Source organism: Amborella trichopoda, chromosome 4 (assembly GCF_054954075.1).
Source record: "Amborella trichopoda isolate Santa Cruz 75 chromosome 4, AtrichopodaSantaCruz75HAP2 v2.0, whole genome shotgun sequence".
NCBI classification, from domain to species: domain Eukaryota; kingdom Viridiplantae; phylum Streptophyta; class Magnoliopsida; order Amborellales; family Amborellaceae; genus Amborella; species Amborella trichopoda.
The window spans coordinates 37,626,759-37,648,769 of NC_142339.1; the positions used below are offsets into that span (position 1 = coordinate 37,626,759).

A 22,011-nucleotide genomic window follows, 5' to 3' on the forward strand; every position below is an offset into this window, starting at 1 on the left:
TTATGGATGTTTTCCAATTCGGGTGGTAAAGAAAGTCTATAAGCGACACGTCCGACTCTCTCCAGGATTTCAAAGGGTCTGATGTAGTGGGAGTTCAGCTTTCATTTCTTGTCGAATCTCATGATGCCTTTTATTGGTGAGATTTTTAGGAAAACTCGATCACCTTCCTCAAATTCAAGGTCTCTCCGTCGGTTATCGGCATAACTCTTTTGCCGACTCTGAGCTGTTCTGAGCCTCTCTCCAATTAATGCTATCTTATCTGAGGTTACCTGGACGATTTCTGGCCCCAAAAGCTTTCTTTCACCAACCTCGTCCCAACAGATGGCTGACCTGCATTTTCTTCTATACAGGGCTTCATATGGTGCCATCTGAATACTGGCTTGGAAGCTATTATTATAAGCAAACTCAATCAGAGGTAAATGGTCATCCCAACTTCCTGTAAAGTCAATGACACAGGCCCTTAGCATATCTTCTAAGGTCTAGATGGTCCTCTCCGATTGTCCATCAGTTTGGGGCTGAAAGGCAGTGTTAAAGGTGCATCGCGTCCCCATGGTTGACTGTAGCCTAGCCCAAAATCTAGAAGTAAACCGAGTGTCCATATCTGATACAATACTGACCGAAACTCCATGTAACCACACCATTTCCTTAATGTACAATTGGGTTAGTCGTTCCAAAGTGTAAATCGTGTGGATCGGTAGAAAGTGGGTAGCTTTGGTCAGTCGTTCCACAATGACCCAATTGTTGTCATGCCTTGAATTTGTTCTAGGCAAGCCGGAGACAAAATCCATAGAGATGTGCTGCCATTTCCACTCTGACATGACTGAAGGCTGCAACAACGCAGCGGGCCTTTGATGCTCAGCTTTTACTTGCTGGCATGTAAGGCACTTAGACACAAATAATGCTACCTCTTTTTTCATATCATTCTACCAGAAGGTTTTCTTCAGGTCCGATACATTTTAATACTTTCGGGATGAATAGTATAGCGGGAGTGATGTGCTTCTTCCAAGATAACTCTTTTCACACTCTCATCATTTGGATCACAAATCCGACCTCTGAATCTCAACAAATCATCACTGCTTATAGAGAATTCGTCATTTTTTCCCAGCATCACCTCTTCTACAATTTTTATAAGCTGAGGGTCCTCCTTTTGTGAACTTACACACAAAACTTATAAAATAAAAATCCTGGACGGAAAGATCACTATTTATTAAAAACAGCCTATTTTTCAAGAAGATGATGTCACTTACACATAAAACTAATAAAATAAAAATTTTGGGTAGAAATATCACTGTTTTATTGAAAATTGACTATTTTTCATAAAAATGTGATTACTTACTCCTTGAATTACTCTGATATGTAATTAGCGTTTCCCTACAAGCATCTTCCAAAATATATTACTGCTGCTAGGGACCACCTCAAGCTTGGCTGGTATTGGCTGAGTAACATAGTCCTCCGAACTCTAGGAGGTCTACCATCCAAAATCCATAAAGCTCCAACCAAAAGCCCAAACTAATCTATAAGATTTACCTCACCATCTTCCAACTCCCATCTAGTAAACACGAAAGAGAGTGACAGAGCGTGTTTGATGAAAGAGAGTCCTAGCCCCTGTTAAAACTAAGCCCCGGTAAGGGTTTTTATGAGAGAGTAACACCTTTAAATTTTAACACCTTTTTTAAAGGTGTCTCAACTACATGATCGGGGCTATTGAGTTAGCCACGTTAGGTGATGAACCATCAACTTTTAAAACTTTTTTTTTTTTAATATAAAGCTCATCCAAGATAGAGAGAGACTTTGTTATAGAGAGAGACTTTGTTTAGGAGATAGAGAAAGAGGTACTTTCATGACACCTCAAGTAAGGGGTGTCCATAAAATATTAAATGAGAATATAAAATGGGTAATAGATTATAATATAAAATGGGAGATGGGATACTAACCTGCCACGTCAAAAGTAACAAGAGAGAGGGCCAAACACATTAATTTTGGTATTATAGGTAACAAAAGAGAAGGCTAACACGTTATTTAAAAGGGGTAAAATACGGAGTGGTCTTTTATAGACCACCCTATGTAAATAGTCCACATGGTATAATATTAGTATGATGGACTCTCATTCAAAAATTATTTATTTATGTAAGTATTATATTATATTATATTTTGTTTATTTATTTATTTGTTTATATTATTATTATTATTATTATTATTATTATTATTATTATTATTATTATTATTATTATTATTATTATTATTATTATTATTGTTATTATTATTACTATTATTATTATTATTATTATTGTTTGTATTTATTTCTATCAACAATATTAACATTATTTTTCAGTTCCCAAAATTCAAGGTCGCTACATCAGACTTTACCAGAACTTCATGATTTTTATGTATACCTCTCCATAGCCATACTTAAAGAGGGATAAGAGGAGGACGTTCTCCAACATTTCACTTCTTCCTAGAATCTCTGAGAAACATCACCCTCTACTCCTATGAGATAGGTAGTTATTTTCTATCTATTGGATAGTGGCATCTTTTCTCTCTAAGAAGTCTTTAAAGTGGTAAATCTGAAGAAATAATAATAAGAAAGAAAAATATGAGACATGTGAGGCCCCATAGCCACTCACACGTACCAACATCTCCCACTTGGTCATGACGGCCAAATACATTAAAATATCATAAAGTTTATATTACTTAGTGGGTTTAACATTTATGAGCATATCCTTGCCATGAGGCTTTTCACGCTAGAGAGGTTATATATCTTATAACAAAAATATTCAAAATCATGTCATGAGGCTTTTCACGCTACTACAACTTTTCCTCTCATAACCAAGACATCAAAGAAAAAATATCGTATTTGGGAGAGTTCTTGACTTAGATATTTCTAAGTCTCATCAGAGCTATATGCTTTGATAATATTTCTGAACGTAATCCCTTTGTTAAAGGGTCTGTAATCATATCTGAAGATTGCAAAAAATTACAATTATTTTATTCTTTCCAATACTATCATAAACATAATGATAATCAATTTTAATGTGCTTACCCTTGAAACTATAAGCTCCATTTCTAATTGATGAGATACCAGCCTAATTATCACAAAAAAATTTAACAGGTCTGTCGGCTATATCCCTCTTCAAATCATTTATGAAGCGTCTAATCCAGATGGCATTAGTTGTAGCAATGCTACAAGCATTAGACCCAGCTTCCATGGTATACCGAGTTACACAACCTTGTTTCTTACTAAACCAAGAAACACATCCACCTTCAAAGAGGAATACAAATCTCGATGTTGATTTTCTATCATCTGAGTCTCCTGCAAAGTCTGCATCAAAGTACCTAGTAACCTCTAAGTTATCAGCTTGGAAGCACAACTTGTAATTTTTAGTTTTCTTAATATATCTGAGTATCATTTTTACGGCTTGCCAATGAGTCATCTCAGGATTACTCTGAAATCTACTTACAAGATCATATGCATGACTCAAATCAGGTCTTGTATGCAACATAACATAACTTATGCATCCTACAGCTTGAGCATATGGAATTCTATCCATTTCAGCTTTGTCATTATCATTTAATGGATACATTTTCTTTGACAATTTCAAGTCTTTACAAATGGGGTGTATCTATAGCTTGCAATTTTCCATCTTAAAGCTCTTTAAAATATTTTCTAAATAATTTTCTTGAGATAAACATAGAAGTCTCGAACTTTTATCTCTTGTTATTTTAATGCCCAATACATATGAGGCTTCTCCCATATCTTCATCTCAAAATAGGAACTTAGCTATGATTTGGTATGGTTAATCATGTCAATATCATTACCGACTATCAAAATATCATACATATATATAACAAAATTACTCCCATTATTCCAAACATATATACAATGGTCTAACTTATTTGCTACATAACCAATTTCAGTGATTGCATTATGAAAAGTAATGAACCATTGCTTAGAAAACAGTTTTAGACTATATAAAGAGTTTTTAACCTCGGCTATTCTGGATCTTGACTTTGTCCCGGTCTGTACACACAATAAATGTGATTTTAAGTACATTCTTTATAAATTTCCTAAGAATCTTAAACCTATTGCTCTGATACCATAATTATCACACCCCAAGAATTTACAATACTGTTATTCCTGAGATGTGACAGACAAAACATATATACATCTATTGATAAGACAAATTTACAGTGGCGAGGTCTTACAAAGTAACAAAAGAAAGCTAGCACAACAGCAATATCTTCCAAGGTTGATCTTGACTAGCACTCAAAATGAATCCGCAGTTATCCTGAAAAAATGTTTACCATAATTTGATGAGTTTGGCTACTCAGTAAGTGATCATCATAATCCTAAAAATAATCATGATTGAAAGATATCAATATTTTCTAAAATGAGATCTATTAACAGAAATGCATCAACAGTTTTACTTTCAATAAATGCATGATTAAGTATAATCTGAGTAATTGAAATGCTTATAACACTTTTAACGGCAGTGCATAATTCAAAGGATTTCACAAAATACCCTACTGGCGTCCCAAGTAGGTCACCTATATACCCCATCAGCGTCCTGATGGGTCCACTTAATCCCTATCGGCGTCCCAGATAGGTCCACTTAATCCCTGCAGGTCCACTTATACCTCACCGGCGTACCGGATGAGTCCACTTAATCCCTACCGGCGTCCCAGATAGGTCCACTTATACCTTAACGGCGAACCGGATGAGTCCACTTGCATATTTAAATTATTTTTAAATCTCTTTAAACATTCGAAAGCAGCAATATCATGTACTCAACATATCACTGAAATCATTAATATGAATTTCACTTAAACCATTAATAACAGTCACTCTCTATAACATTTCAAAAAGAACCAATCAAATATTTAGGGCTCAAATTTAGAAAGGTAGCAGTTTGTAAAGGCACTCTAGCATAATTGCCAATTTAATATGTATAGAAAAACTCTTATAGAAATTCAAGAATACAGAATTATCACAATTTATGGGATATCAATCCACAAATAAACATTTCACAATAATACTATAATCAATTGCAAAAATGTCAATTTTTAAATAATAAGGCAGTCATTTGCACATGAATTTTACAATATCTAAATATTCAAAATAGTAGAGAGAAATATCACAATTTTACTAAAAGCAGAAATATCACATTTATTTCTAACAATAGACAAGAAAAATAAATAAATTTATTTTTCATAATTTACAGCATTCAAAATTTCTAACATAGATAAAATATCACAATTTTTATTAAAAATATTATTTTTCAAGATAATGAGGTCACGTGCGCATAAAATTTATCGTGCCTAAAATTCATGATAATAAGCAGAAATAATTATTTCATTTCATTTTTAAAAAGAATGGATTATTTTTCGAGACAATGAGGTCACTTACACACAAAACTTATAAAATAAAGATCTTGAACGGAAATATCACTATTTATTAAAAACAGACTATTTTTCAAGAAGATGATGTCACTTACACACAAATATTTGAGAGGGAGCTTCCGATAAAAATTCGGCTCGAGGGTGGAGTTCACCGTGTTTCGATCAGAGAGAAAAATCTCATAAGTTTTCTAAGGTAGGAGTCTTCACCTCTCTGAATTTAAATTCTACTAACATATTATTTTATTCTTTTATTACGTTACAGGTGTGAGCGTTAGTTTACGCTTTAAACACCTAAAGCTTTTATTACGTTACAGGTGTAAGCATTAGTTTACGCTTTAAACACCTAAAGCCCATATCCTTTAGTGGACGTGGCAAGGGCAAGGAAACATAAAGCTTTTAAAACAAAAGCTTTTAAAAGCATTGATGGTCCCTAAGGACCATCATGTTCAAACGAATTGTCATGTATTAATAGTTTTTTTTTTTTTGAAAGTTTAGGATTGTTACAATATATCTTCTTTTAATTCTCTATTTAAGAAAACTATTTGACATCTATTTGAAATAATTTTAGATCATAATATACACTAATGTAAGGATGATCCTAATACATGAAAATTTTGCTACTAGAGAATGAGTCTCTACATAATTTATGCCCTCCCTTAGGTGAATTCTTTTGCTACTAACCTAGCTTTATATTTATCAATGGATCTATTTGCATTAAACTTTTTCTTTAAGACCCATTTGCAGCCAATGACTTTTCTATATTTAGGGAGGTCAACCAACTCTCAAATATGATTTCTTTTAGTAGAATCTAGTTCATCATCCATGGCTTGAGTCCACTCAGCTGAGTCATCTGAGTTAATAGCTTCAATATAGCTTTGAGGTTCATTTATTGAATCCTCACTCATTGAAGAATAATTATCTTCATTCATAAATATATAAAATTCTTCTAAAGTCGTAGGTAGGGCTCTAGTTCTTTTAGGCCTATATGGTATACTTGATTCAATTGAATCATTCTCACCAATTGTAAGTTAATAGGTTTACTTAAATTATGTTCATCATCTATATTTTCTAAGAAATGAGCATCACGACTCTCTACTAAGGATCTAGTCTCATGGTTATAGAATCTATAGCTCTTAGAATTGTTTAAATAACCTATAAATGAGTATTTTATAGTTTTAGTTTGTAATTTGTCTTTATTTTATTGTGGTATAAGTACATGTGCCCAAAAACCCCAAACTTTCAAGATAGTAAGGTTAAGAATGGACATTAGATCACTAGATCGGAAATCAAAATTTCATGAGGACCCAAGTAAAGTGATCTTGTGTGCCTGCTCAATACCCATACAGTAGTTCTTGTATACATTCAAGGGGTTGCAATAGTACGTATGCCTCTGTGATAAGATACACATTCCAAAGGAAACATTCCACATCTAATGGTGTGACGCTTGATTATTGAGGGAACTGTTTGAACCTTAAAGTTCGTCCTTCATGTGCACCATGCTAACCTCCCTTACAATGGTTGCAATGTGCAGCTCAAGGGAATCTCAAGATTTACCTCAAAGATGATACTTGCATGCTAACACAAATCAATGGTCTCAAAGGAAGTATGATGTACCTCAAGGCAGTAAGCACAAGGTCATCCATGTCAAAATGGAAGGCAATAACCCTTTGGTGCTCCCTCAAGTGGATCCAAATGCTAAGTTAATACCACTCGATTACTGTACCCTACAAGAACTACATCATGTTGGGCTGATGGCCTCTGCTTCAATCTTGTTTATATTGATTTTCACTATCATCTGGAGATGCTATCCATTCAAGCCACAAAAGGTACCACAGGTTCATCAATGTGCCAACCATCAAATGTAAGAAGTACTCTACCAAGTAAGGTTCACAAATAAATGCATACATTAGCCAACTAAGTAGGCTCCTCATGTCAATGGGTAGAGGCACTAAGTAGATGCCTCATGTCAATGAGGAGGAACTAAAATTATCATAAGGAAATTACTATAAGATGAAGATGCAAAATAGAACCACGAGGCACTTCTTCAAGATTTGCAGGATGTAAGCATCACCCGACCACTTGCTATAACGTTGAACTAGTTTAAAAAGCAGAAATGCTACACAAATAGGCTACAAGAACAAGATATGGTAGATGATGATCATTATGCTGATCTCTCGATTGTCAATACTACCATCAACCTAAATTATTATCAAACAAAATAAGTATCCATGAGATAACAGTTTGTTCACACAACTTATCACGGAGTATAAAGTATAAACAATCAAAATTCCATTAGAGACTTCAGACAGAGAACATTGTAAAACCTGCAATGAAATACACATCATTCATGCTTTCCCACTGAGTTTTCACTATTCTTATGAAGAATCACTGAGAAAAAAAGGAGACAAATTATGCAAATACATCTTATAGTGAAGTTTACAGCTATATGAAGACCAATAAATCGGTACGAATAATCCTGGTTAAATTTCAGAATACATTGAATATTTGAGGTCGAATATCAATTTTACCAATAAATTAAAAGAAAATTTTCAAGCTTAGGAAGCTAATATTTCCCTTATGTACATGTTATTCTTAAACAAAGCTTGGAAAGCACTCCAAGCATTCCGAGCAAAATGTTGATGTCAAATGCTTCCTAATGGTACATACGTTTATTCTATAAATAACTAAACACGATTTAAGGAATCTTACCTGATACAATAGGTAGTAACTGTAAAATGAAATAAAATATAGGCAGGATAAATGCACCCATAACCTATTGGAACCTCTTCCAATGTTGGACATGGTAAATGAATCCATGGAATGAGATAATGTTTTTGTTGGTTCATGTATAATTGATAGGGAAAAGTACCAATAATCCAATGGCTAAGCAAGCTGTAAAAAGCTTGATGCCAAGTTTGAAAAGTCAAAGAATGATGAGAGCATCAAGGCTGCAGGTATCGTGATGGACCCACCAAACTCCCAAGAATTGATGACAGTGTTGTCAGACTAGGAATAGCAGAGATCAGGCTTTATCAGAACAATAAGAACTTTGTGATTTTTTGTATATCTCTCAATGACTATGAAACCCTTCTTAAAGTGGGATGGGAGGTGGCCGTTTTTCAATGTTCAGCTTCCTCCTCAAATCTCTGAGAAACGTAGCTCTCTAATCCTAGGAGGTGGGTAGTTATTTTCTATATGTTGGATAATGACATATTCTCTCTCTAAGAAGCCTTTAAAGTAATAAATGTGAAAAACATTTAGATAACTAATAAGAGAAAAATATGGGATATGTAAGGCCCCATGGTCACTCACACGTACAACAGTTTTGAGCTTGAAGTTCCAAAGAACCATTTCAACAACAGAAAAATATGGTGGGGAAACTTGAAGGTATGAACCGATCATTTCAATAAAATTAAGAATGTGTCATATCAACAGTTTTGAGTTGAAGTTTGAAAGAACCATTTCAACAACAGAAAATTATGGTGGGGAAACTTGAAGTTATGAACCCATCATTTCAATAAAATTAAGAATATGTGTCGTGAATTCTACCATTTCACCAAAAATAATATACTAGTTTTGGGTAAGGAACTTGGAGTTCTCAACCTCGCGAAGAAATCAAAAAAGGCGAGAGTGAAAGAGGGATAAGCGTGTGAGTAATGAGTTTGGGGAGCTTTGATCTTCAGACCTAGAGATTCTAGGGGGTGTCTTTGTAGAGACTTGCTAATTATGATCTAAACTTACTCTTAATAGCGTGTTTGACAACAAGAAATTAAAATGTTCCCAGTATGTAACTGATTGTTTTGAGTGCTTGACATCAAGTTCCGTGACAATCTATCCGAATTAGAGGGCTTATTGGTTGTTTGCATGATAAGATATTAGAGAGCTTGTTGGTTGTCTGCATGATAAGAATATGGATGCACAATCATTTGATAGTTTGGGTTCTTGTTGGAATCAGTATACTTCATTCCAATCTGCTGTAATTTTGATTAGCTCGATTCACTGTGAGATTGCTACATTAGCATCACCCTAGTTCATGCAAACCTTAAACTTTGTTATATTGTTTTTATTATGAAAACAATCCGATAAAAAATTGAAAAAATTGAATTAGAGCTCCAAAGAATGCTCAACCCTGAAACTCAATTTTGGACAAATGCAAAAGATTTAAATCTTTTGGAGCTCCAAATGAAATATTATTTAGAGGAGCCACTCCAAAAATAGTTTATTTGAAAAAGAGGATTAGAAAAAAAAAAAGACTTACTTGGTTCAGATTTTCAGATTAGCTTGGGTAATCAGTCAAAAAAGTAGTTTTGATTAGCTTGGGTAATTTATATCTTCCTGTATCTCTCTCCTCTATCTCTTCTCCTACTTGCTCTAACCGCAGGTGAGATCTTGGGTCTCTTCTTATATGAGATATTTCCCTCTTCTGATACTTATCTATTTCTATGTTCTCTAGTCTATTCAATGCCCATTTAGCTCCTTGCTGATTGTGTATACCTGCCATATTCTGTAGACCTTTTGCTTGGGTTTTTATGAATGTGAATTTGAATTATAGACAACTAGAACTTAGAGAAACCTATGCTTGAAGAATATGCCCTTACTAATTATTTTGCTTTCTTTTATAGGATTTGATTAGATTTTTGTTATTGTGCTCTCTTTTGTTATGCTTTATTTATGGTCAATAGTACAGTGTGGTTATGTTTCTAGTTGAGCGTGTACATTTCCAACATTGTCTTTTTTTGCATCCTTGGGAACGTTTTGTGTGCTAAATGCTAAACAGTTCAACATGTTGAATTGTGGTCAATGCATTCTTATTCTTATATTTTATGTTGAATTCTATGATGGTTTTACTTTGTATAGTTTTGGCATATTCAACGCATTGAGTTTCCTTAAGCTCTATATGACAATTTTATGTGTTGTTTCTCTTTAAAGTGTCTAGACGATATTGATCTACATTCTCGTTGTTGTAGAACTTGGTTACTGGATTGTACTTCGAGCTTCCAATGATTACTAAAATTCGTTGTGGTACTTTGTCCTGGCTTTCTCTGTATTTTCTCTATTTATGTTTGAGCTGTAATGCCTTGTACTTTTTATTATTTATTTATGCTTACTATTTAGTGCCATCTAGTTTAAAGAAATCAACCTAACGAGGCTTTATTATAACTACTAAATATTACCAGAACAATTTGAACCGGTGGAACCCTATAGAGGAGGCCCAAGAACTTCTTTAACTTCCTAAGAGGTTATCAAACACAAAAACCATAAACTTCTTTAACTTCTCATGAGGTTATAAACACAGAAACCAGGAATTTCTTACAACAACTTATATCTTCCCAGCAAGGAAGAACTTCCAATTTACAGTTCATGAACTTGCTTTCGGCTATCAAATAGGCCCCAGATATTAGCGAAGGGAGTAGATGAACAATATATGCTCTTGCAAGAGCATGGAATCTTTTTGCAAACTTTTCGAGTACGATACGAGTACGGTCAGGTTCTTCCTCACGCGAGTTAACCCGCATCTGTTGTTGCATACACAGAGTTTGGTAGGTCGGTTTCTTTCCTCTCGTTCTCTTCTGTCAGTCGCAACTCAAACAATGGAGGGGCCATCCAACCTCAAGCGCCCACGCCCGCCCGAGGAATTCTCTGATTCTCACAAAGAAGACAACCGCCCTAGGTTTGTATTCCTGAAAAACCCTAGCCCCCTCTATTAACTTCTTCCCTTTCTTTTGAATTACTGGAAATCTTCTAACTGGATTCTTCTTCTGATTTCTAGGGTTTCTATTTTTCCTCTCTCTGTGGCTCTATCTATTGTTCGTTGAGTTTTTTTGTTTCTTCATGGCATTTGCAGAGAGAGGAAGGTGCGATTTCCTAAGGGGAAGAAGGTGAAGCGGACAGATGGGACTTCTCTGGTTAAAGATGAAAGCGGAGAAAATGTGATTGGATTGACCGACCCCAGATTCGCTGCTAAAGAGAGAGCGAATCGGCGTAACCAGATAGAAGCTGAGCTTTTAAGCGATGAGAACACAGGCATTCTCGATGATATCGCTGGGGCTGAAGAGGAGTATGAGGTATGCCATGTCTCTTTCATAAATTTGGTACACGTTTTCTTTGAATGTTTGTTAACCAATTAGAGTTATGGTGAAAACACACTCAAATAGATAATACTCTCTCTCCCCTCCTTTTTGTTTTTTTAAATGCGTTCCATTTGAAATTATTGTCCATTGGAGAACTAGATAAAAGCTTTCAGCTTTTTGTTGATTTTCTTTTAATTTTTTAATCCTCTCAGGGAAGGTAGCCATTAAAGTGAAATCTAGAAGTGGGTTGAGAGCAAGATTCCCACAACAGTAGGCTTTTTCACTTGATGATCCATCATTCTGTTGTTCTCAATTTGTTAGTAGCATGTGATTTCCTCAACTCTTACATATATTTATGTGACCCATAGACATTGGCATTTCTTATTCTTGATTTGAGTTAGATAAGCTTTGTAATAGTTTTGACTTTGCTTGTGTTAGACTCTTCAAAACCTTTTATTGCTCTGGGTTAGATAGTTTTCCAAACGTGATAGCATTCCTTCTAAATTTTTTAATTTGGTTGTATATTTTTCATGTTCCCCTATCATTTTTTGTTTTGGTTCATGGTGTTAAGACTGGAACGTGGGCCAAACTGGTGAGATCACAGGTCCGGACAGGTTGTTGGTCATATCGGTTAAATAAATTCAAAAATAGAAGATATGGAAAAATAAGGAAAACTTAGGAAAAAGAGAATCATGGAAAGATCAGAAAAAGTATAGAAAAAATAGATTTTTTCTTAAATATTAGTAACAAAAAAAATATAACTTACCTAGTGTTTTTTATCAAAAGAATGCATGTAACGTACCAAATAAACAAAAACATTGCCTACAATACAATCATTAAAGCAAAAACAACCATTAACATGAGTACAAGAAACAACATAATGCATTGATTTGGAAAATAAATTAAAATATCCTTTCTTGCAAAAACCATTGACGTTACTTGGACAGTAAAAAAAGAAGTTAACAAATCATTTCTTGCAAAAACTGTTTAAGTGTTTTTTCTATTTTTTCCGAATATAAACAAATAATCAGAAAATGGTGTAATGAAGTTACTTGGAGAGTTTACATATCCAAAAAAAAAAGGGTTTCTTGGAGTTGAAATAAAGCAAAGTGATGGTTGAATCTGCTAATATTTGTTGGATTTTTGTCCAAAAAAAATAGTGTTTTTGGGTAGAGAGAGAGTGCAAAAATTGCCAAAGTATCTCTCTCTATAAAAAATAAAACCACTTTTTTTAACCCCCAATCCATCTCTAGTATGAAAAAGACTGGAATGCCCCTAAAACCATTTCATTGGAATGAAAAAAAAATCCTAAGAATGACTTTTTTTGGATAAAGAAGGGGGTCTTTGGTGTCATTGTTAGGTGCCATCGGGACCAACTGGTTCGGTGCTGAACTGGTGAACCTACCGGTCCAGACATTGAGATTGGTATGTCCATTCGTTTGGCACCGGTTCACTGGACCATTCGATCCAGGGAGTAGACCAGACATTAGGATGTTACCTATTCACTGGTTTCTGGTTCAAACTTGCCAGTCTTTTTGGGTCTTAATGTCATTGGTTTAGGTTATTTTGCTTTCTTTTTTATTTGCGTAAGTTTGGTCATCTAAGGATAGATTTCAACCAAAACCAGAACTTGCTAAGTGAATTGAATATGTTGTTCTTGATAGGATGATGGTGAATTTGAGGAAGATGGAGTTCAAATTGAACCTTTCAACTTGAAGCTAGAGAGGGAAGAAGGTTATTTTGATTCTGAAGGGAACTATGTTGAATATCGTAATGAAAATGACATTAAGGTATCTTCTCCAGTCATACAATGGTTGCTTTTAATATGGTCTTTGTCCTCCTAGAATTAATATTTTGTGGCTTTTTAATCTAGGATGCATGGCTGGATAACATTGATGTTGATGGACAATATGCGAGGAAAAAAATTCCTCAAGAGACTAAAGAAGTGGAAGAGGTTAAAAGTTTTTCATCGGCAGAGATTGCAAAGATCAAGAGGCGCATAGCTAACTTACTTCGTCCTGGAGAAACGGTAATCTTGACATACATTTTTTTGTTTTGTTTAAGATCTAATTTTTATTTTTTTGTCTGTTCTTTTGATGCACTTTTGTTTGAGATCTGATCATGCATACTTTTTGGAATATAAGAATATTCATAAGAGCTTATTTTTTCCTAATGCTTGGTGGCTTTGGTTGTATTATGTGTTTAAATATTCCCATGGATGTTCTCTTTTATAAATGATATATTTATTGGTTGGCAGAAGGATGTGTTATGTGCTTATTTAAAAGTAAAGGAAATAAAATTAAGCTGATGGTTTATGAACCGAACAGTAACACTGACCAAAAAAATAATAATTAACAAGACAGAAACTCATAAGAACAAATGAGACATACAAAATTATTCGAACTATCGAGGGATCGAACTTATGAGCCATACTATGAAGCTGTGGGAGAGAGTGATTGAGCAACAACTAATACATGAAACAAGTGTATCACAAAACCAATTCGGTTTTATGCCAGGGAGGTCAACAATTAAGGTTATTTTCCCACTTAGGTAATTGATTGAGAAATTTAGGGTGAAGGTAAAGTACCTCGAGATATAATTTGGTGGGTGTTAGAAAAGAAGGTTGTCTCCAGATACTATATCGACTAGGTGAGAGATATGTACAAGGGTGTGCTAACAAGTGTACAAATTCTAGTGGAGAGATGAGTGAGTTTTCAGTAATAATAGGTCTATATCAGGGGTCAACGTTGAGCCCATACCTCTTTGTCTTAGTTATGAATGACTTAACTAGGCATCCACAAGATGAGGTACCGTGTTGTATGTTGTTTACGGATGACATAGTTTTGATCCATGAGACCCAAAGCGTCATCAACACAAAGAACTTTGGAAAGATGCCCTCGAATCTAAAGGTTTTAAAATTAGCCGGATTAAGATAGAGTATATGAAAATAAGTTTAGTAATAATAGAGTAGAGACGAGGAAGTAGTTAAGATTGACGGCCAAGAAATACCAAAAAGAGCACACTTTCGGTATCTTGGGTCGATAATTAATAAAAATGGAGAGATTGAGGAAGATGTCGCACATAGAATTAGAGTTGGGTGGGTGAGGTGGAGATGTGCATACTGGAGTTTTATGTGATATGTTGCATACTAATGAAGCTGAAGGTATAGCTGTGAGACCAGTTTTGCTTTATGGACAAAATGTTGGAAAGTCAAGAAACAACACACCCGTAGGATGAGTGTAGCTAAGATGTGAGGATGTTGAGATGGATGAGTAGCAAGACAAGAAGGCAAAAAATTTGAAATGAATCATAGTTGTGGGAACCTTGAGGGTAAGGCCATGGTCCTACCCATACTTACCGGAATCTCTCTTGGGATCCCGTGATTCCGGTTCGGAAACCCGTTTCCACATTTCCGTTTAGGAAACTTCACGAAAACCGTTTTTTTGAACCTCAAAAACTCGATTCCTTTATCTTGGAATCTCGATTCCATACCTAGGTGGGAACCTTTTTTTACAACATAGGAAACTCGATTCCTTGATTTCGGAATCTCGATTCCTCACATATGTGGAAACCTATTTTAGGAACCAAGGAAACTCATTTCCTTACTTTCGGAATCTCGGTTCAACACTTCTTTTAGAAATATTTTTCGGAACCACAAAAACTCGATTCTTTAGTTTTGGAATCTCGAATCTTTAAATTCGGAATCTCGATTCCTTAATTTCGGAATCTCGATCCTTAATTTCGAATCTCGATCCAACAGATATAGAGAAACTTGAACCCCCCTAAATGTGGGTAGACACTCCCAAACAGATTGAATCTGGCGTCCAGTGTAGTTTAAATCTTGATTCCATGATAAATGTTACACGATTCTACATGTAATGAAACTCGTTTAGTCAGGGTTTTGACTTTTGAATTATCTACCGTATAAAACGTTGGTTTCTTGTAAATAATAACCACGAAAGTAATGTTTTGTTTTCTAGTGGATGTCATTAGGTGGCATGTGTAGTAGAAGGGGGTATTATTATTTATAAAACATGTATTTTAGAAGGAATTTAATGAGATTGTGGTGCTTTTTTTAGTTATCTTTATTATGTTTCTTATATTCTTCTTTAACTTGTTCGTAGTTATGTGAATTGCTTAAGTGAACATCCACCATGTCTTGTCTTGGAACATTGCTTAGTGTTGTACTACCAATTGCCAAATGGTTATTAGTAATGTTATTTTTACTTTTTTTTGCCTGATTTAAATTCCTATAGAATAATGTTCCTTATATTTGCGGTGATATAAATTGCCTTGGTTTCTAAACTTGCTCATATGTTATGTCAAATTATTTAAATGGCCATAGAATAATGTTTCTTATATTTGCGATATGTAAACGGCCTTTGTTTCTGAATCTTGCTCATATGTTATGTGAAAAGACTGCTTAAGTGATCTTACACCATGTGTAGCCTCGCGACATCGCTTAGTATTTGAATACTGAATGTAAAGTGGTTATTACTAATGCTAACTGAATTTTTTCGCTTCTAATTTAAATGCTTATAAAATATTGAAACCATTTATTAATATATAAAGCAACAAACATGGACTGATAAATAAAACTCTAGAATTTATGCATTGTGTAATAAAAAAAAGTTACAATACTTCATAATAGAAAGTGAGAGAGAGATAGAGAGCGGGGAAGGGGAGGAGGAGGGGGAGGGTGCCTATGACTTGTTCTTTCTTCACTCTTTTGAGTTGCTGCGAGGAGCTTTTGTGTAATGGTAGAAGATATTGGAGGAACTCGAACTGTAGTAGACGATGGAGACACTCTTGGGGTGGAATATGATGGTTGCACTATTGGGGCGGTGCTTGGTGAAGTCTGGCTGAGGACGCGCTTGATGGTACCTTCAGTTGCCAATACATTGGGTTGGCTTGGAGTACTAGGTGGCTCTCTTGAAGTACCCGATGGAGTGACAGATCCCAAAGGCACTGGAGACACAACTCTGTCGTCATCAACATCGAGGCATGCATCCAATGATTCGAGAGCCACTATGTCATCCTCGAGGTGAGCATCTTCTGGATGAGAGTCCCAATTCTTCTCTTTCTCTTTGTAGTCCGCTCGCAATCTACTCAACAGTCTGTCATTGTAATGAACATACACTAATGATTCAGAACGATCCGCATTCAGCCAATTTCGTTTAACATTGTATATGTGGCTATACGTGCTCCAACATCTCTCTATACACAAGGAATTAACACTTTGTGACAACACCTTCACCGCAATTGCATGCAATTCTGGAGTACCACCACCATACATGTCCCACTATGACATTGCTTCCATAGAACTCGTATCAGCAATAGATGGGGAGAGGGCGAAAACCCCTTTATTTCCAAGGAAATCACCAATTTGTTGCCGCACCCTTCCTCATTCCATATCATCTGGAATCAGTGCATCAAGGGCTGTGTGGTAACATGCAGAAATTTCTGTGTCCTGGTGGGATTTCATCCTCCTTTCACCCCCAGGTGCTGGTGTAGCCAACCACTCTCGTGAATAATACTTAGAACTGAGAAGGAATGCCAAACAATGCAACGGAAGATTTGACCGGTCCCAATGAGCACCCTTTGAAATAACACAGAATCATCATATAGAGCCACCGCAATTTCCCCCAATATGGTATCCATGCGCTTGTATGCATCTCCCACGGCAACTCTGTCGCTATCAGCAAACTTTATTGTCTTCCATATTGGCCTTGTAAAAGACAATATCAATTTATTCATCTTCCAAAATTCATCGTCCATGATAGTATCACTTATGATACCATGTTGGTTATTTGATGTGCCTCGTTTCAAACCTTCCCACTCATTACCCAACACTAAAGATGTCAAGGCGACTCTCACTTCCATCAATCTTCTTAGCATGATATAGTGATACCCGAACCTCGTCTTCTTAGCCTTAAGAAGTTCTAAATTAGAATGAGTCTGAAAAATGTACAGACATCTTTTATGATTACGAATGTACTTTACCACTGATTTTGTCTGCTTACAATTCTTGCGAACGAAAGCAAAAGATGAGTTTCTCTTATTTTTGTCAACAATAGCCTTCATTAGCAGACTCAAAGTATGAGTCAAGCAACCCGACCAAAAAATGTGGGAATGACGGTGTTGAATTATAGTACTTGCACCTTTGCAATTGGCCGCATTGTCGGTTACGACTTGAACCACATTATACGGTCCAATCGACTCTATGGCTCTTAAAAGGATATCGGCAATCACTTGACTAGTCTTTTCAACTGATGAACAATCAAAGCTATTAATGAACATGGCCTTCCCAGCTGATACGGCCATGACATTAATCAAAGACTCGTTCTTAATATTACTCCAACTATCAGATACAATGGATACACCATAACTTCCCCACTCACTCCTAACTGCACCCAAAGCCTGATCGATCCTATTTCTCTTTGTCAAGCAATGTTGTTCGAATCCTTTCGTACTTAAGTGCCACATAGCCTTTTGGGCCGTTATTAACAGCGTAAATCATTTCATGGAACCTTGATCCCTTCGCAACATTAAAAGGGATGCCGTGGGCATAAAAGAAACAAGCCACCGCAACATCCACGTCATCTCTTGCTTGAACATTAAATAAATGTGGGATCTTGGCTTGGGTACCCTTTCTTTTTTTCATCAGGACTTTTGGTTTGCACTAATGATGGAAACAATGATGTATCCACCGAACAACCAACATCATTTCTATTTTGGCATTTTCTCACATATAATCTTTGGGCTTCATCCTCCTCAAACTTTAATGCCTCTCGCTCTTCTTTAGATTATTTTGGACAACTTGATATCCCTTATGACCCCTTAACAAATGGTGGTCCTAGAAAAAGGGGTTTCTCTACAATTGAAATTACATGTCCACTTTTTCGTACCACCGCTCCCCTTGCCATAATTGCCTACAACTGTCACGTACTTCCACAATGGAGTGGAAGTAGGCTCTTCGACTTCATCTTCATCCAACACCACAGTCGCATTATCAGACCCCAAAAAATCGGCATACCCAATTTCCTCCTCCATACCAACACCCAAACAAATTAACTTTGAAAACAAGTTTAGAGGTAGAATTAGTTTAAGTATGATGCTTTCTAAAAATCAACATAATAATAATAATAAAAAAACGTAATTTCCATTCTTTCATCCTTGCACAATCGCATTCTCAACCCCCATATCCATCAATATCCATTATTGTCTCCCCATGGATTGAATCTTTCCCTCCCCCCAATTTGGATTGCTCTCTCTCCCCTCAATTTGGATCTGTCTCTCCCCTCAATTTGGATCTCTCTCTCTCTCTCAATGGGTTATAAAACAAAAAGTAATCTATATTAATTGATGACGTCATCATTAAAAAAGTTGATGACATAACTAACAATTTAAGCCACATTAAATAAGAGTCATTGCATGAACAATAAAGTATAACAATAAAGTATAAGTCATGCACATGTAAACCACAAGAGAGTGAAATAGAGAGAAAGGGGATAAAAAGATGTCTGTCAGGCACAAAAAGCCCATACACCATACATATTTGACCACAAAATATACCCAATGTCTATGTGGTACGAGTAGCCCATGCAAAAGTATAGATCTCCATCAAATTTCATAAAAACCTGAAAAGAGGAGGCCAAGGGGAATGACATGAACCAAGAGTAAGCCAAAAAAGTCCCACAATTCATGATTGATGCTTAAAAATACCCCAAAATACCCAATCAAAGGTTAGAGGTTCGCCCAAGTACCCACACTCCCCACCCAAAAAACAATGCCCGAATAACACAAGTCCATAACGCCCTAAAACATTGTTAGCCTAACACAAATATGGGTTACATGGAAAAAATAGAAAGAGGCTAGTAGGTCCGACCTACTGATCCTCTTCCATTAACCTATGGACGGCCCCACTTGTTTCACCTTGCTCACTAAGGAGCGGTCGGGGACAAACGGGCATGGCACTTGTGCGATCAACAATTGAGCTTGAAGAAATATCGAAGTGGGCATCACGAGCAACCCAAAAAGAAGATGTCAACTGCTCTAACTGGGAGGTTAGGCTTAAAATCTCATGCTTTAAAAGTGATATTTCTTCGTTCGCTCATTGGGTATTGGCAACTTCTTCCACTAGCCTAGCAGTTAAGTTTGTATTTTCAGACTTAAGGTTTTCTTCAGGAGTTGGGTCAAACCCTACAACTTTAGCGTAGATATAGGCTTCTTTAGCTGCAGATTGCTCTGTCGCCTTTCTTCTAAAGCATTGCCCACCATTAAAGGTGCGCTCCCTAACAACTACAGATGCCCTAAAAATACGACATTGAGGGGTCCTTGAAATTTCTACGCTATAAACTGGTAAAGAGGGGTCCTCCTCGTTTTGCGATTCCTCTTGGAGAAGATTTTCGAAATAGGGTGGAATTGGTTTGGGTTGCCGTGGTCAGCGAGCCCGACGGCGAGGACGAGATGGCCCAATTGACAAGGCTGCATTGCGAAGATTTTCCATTGTACCTAAAAAAAAAAAGGGCCAAACCAATAGGGTTCTCTATAATGAATATTTAAAAATTAACAAATACCTTGTGATATATGCATTAACATGCAAATATCTCGGGGGCTACCTCAGGTAAGCTCTGAGATACTTGCAATTGCAATTAAATGCATATACAACAAGGTATAATACAACATGCATGAATCCGAAAAAAAAGCTATCAAACCAGCACAAAAGATACTAAACAGCCAACAAGACATAATATACTAACAAACCAACATATCAAATAAACAGTAATAAAGCGGTCTCACACTCTTGAGTTATTAAGAAACAATAATAAGCATCGCACATTAAGTAAACAGTCCTAGTCCTCAAGTGAAAATTGAGGGGCTGCAAACACTCTAGTATTGGTAAAAAGAGGAGCCGAGCTCCTCAACTTAGTCCTCTAGAACCTTGGCACCACGTACAACAGCCTGCACTTCTACGGCGTTCTTATTAAGCCTCACACTAAGTACATTTAGATGCCGATTGAGGCGCTCATAGTCCTCGTCAAGACGACGATTGAGACATTCAAACTCTTCCCAGAGGCGCATGAGATCTGCTAAATAACGATCAAACCTCAAGATATAGACCTCAGTTTTCTGAATGAGGTCCTCAGCCTTTTTGACCCATGAAGGATGTCCATCATTTGCGGGAATTTCCATATTCTAGTGTTCAACAAAAGTCAGAAAACATCACAAGGCAAAGAATAACATTAAACCAAAAAACAAGGGACATGTTGCCTATTTTTCTTCATCATAAGAGTGGTTCTACAATCTTCTACTAAAGTCCCTCTTAAGAGAATTCATGACTCACATTCCTAGAGAATGTTATCCTTATTGTCATTGTTCAGCCTACTTAACTGAGAAATTGACTAACAAACATAACGTACCATGTTAGAGGGAAATGTTTTGCAGTATACTGAACTTTGATAGTGACTCTAACAAAACCAATACTTTTCATGAGTGATGTATTATGATTAGAAACGCCAAAAAGACATTTGCATTAAGGGCCACGTCATAATATTTCAAATCTATCTAGTTAGAATTGCAAAAAAAATACATTGCATTACACAATACTTAATTCGAATTGAAATAAAACACTACACAGATTGTTAACCAGTACCAAAAAGCAATAGATACATAAAATGAGAAACACAATACACATTAGCAATTAAAAATAAAAAACCATAACTATTTCAGGATATTACGGCTCAGGAAATTGAGTCGATAGAATACAATTTCATTCATGAAAAATTTCACTCTTTCCAAATTAAACATCTCGGCCAAATGCTTTAGAAAAAACCAACGACAGAGGCCATGCCAAACAAAAGAACAAAACTAAAAGATGCAAAGCCCATGGTGATAGTTGATACAGACTGTATAAGAGAGGTATGAAAATTTGCAGTTCTAACAGAAGGATTCTTGTGACAGCACTATAAAGGAGATGAAAGGAAGCAAAGTATTGAGTCCAAAACAAAAACGACAAGCTCATATGCATTACACAAGAGGTAAACTATACCACAGATCTCTTAAGCAATTTTCTCACTTATAAAACAAAATACACGTGATATATGTTTACCACTATCACATTTTTTTTTAACAAAACCTCACCACAGAGAGCCATTCAAGATTTTTCACTCTAAAAAGACGCAATAAACATGATATTATTCTCCCATATCACAAATTTTTTTATACAAAAAAAAAAAAAACCACAGCATAGAGCCATTAAGCATTTTTCTTACTCCATAAAACCAAATCCACATGATATTTTATACCCCTAACACTTTTCTTTTTTATTGAAAGATTGCTCTCTTTAAAAAACCCATTAAAGATTACAAAGAGATCACTCACGGAGCCTTACCACAGAGATTACTCAAAAACATTTTCGAAAAAGAAATAAAGCGTTACACAGAGATTACTCACAGAGCCTAACCACAAAGATTACTCTAAAACATCAAGAAATTTTTTATACAAAAGAAATAAACCATACTCTAAAAAAAACCCAATAAAC

The 22,011-nt window shown here is 35.7% G+C and overlaps 1 protein-coding gene across 10 annotated transcripts in view; it reads left to right on the forward strand.

Annotated features, from left to right (window-relative positions):
* Positions 1-10,928: 10,928 nt before the first annotated feature.
* Positions 10,929-22,011, forward strand: part of LOC18423823 (CD2-binding protein-like protein) — a 39,989-nt gene continuing 28,906 nt past the window's right edge. For 5 of the 10 annotated variants that reach the window (XM_020675380.2, XM_088865134.1, XM_088865132.1 and 2 more), the window contains exons 1-5: positions 10,929-11,068; positions 11,243-11,462; positions 13,133-13,258; positions 13,342-13,497; positions 21,432-21,508. In XM_020675380.2, the coding sequence (XP_020531039.1) occupies positions 10,989-11,068; positions 11,243-11,462; positions 13,133-13,258; positions 13,342-13,497; positions 21,432-21,508 (659 nt within the window). In that variant the 5' untranslated portion in view covers positions 10,929-10,988. The remainder of the gene's footprint in view (positions 11,069-11,242; positions 11,463-13,132; positions 13,259-13,341; positions 13,498-21,431; positions 21,509-22,011) is intronic. The other 5 variants (XM_088865136.1, XM_088865139.1, XM_088865137.1 and 2 more) reach the window with 1 other exon arrangement.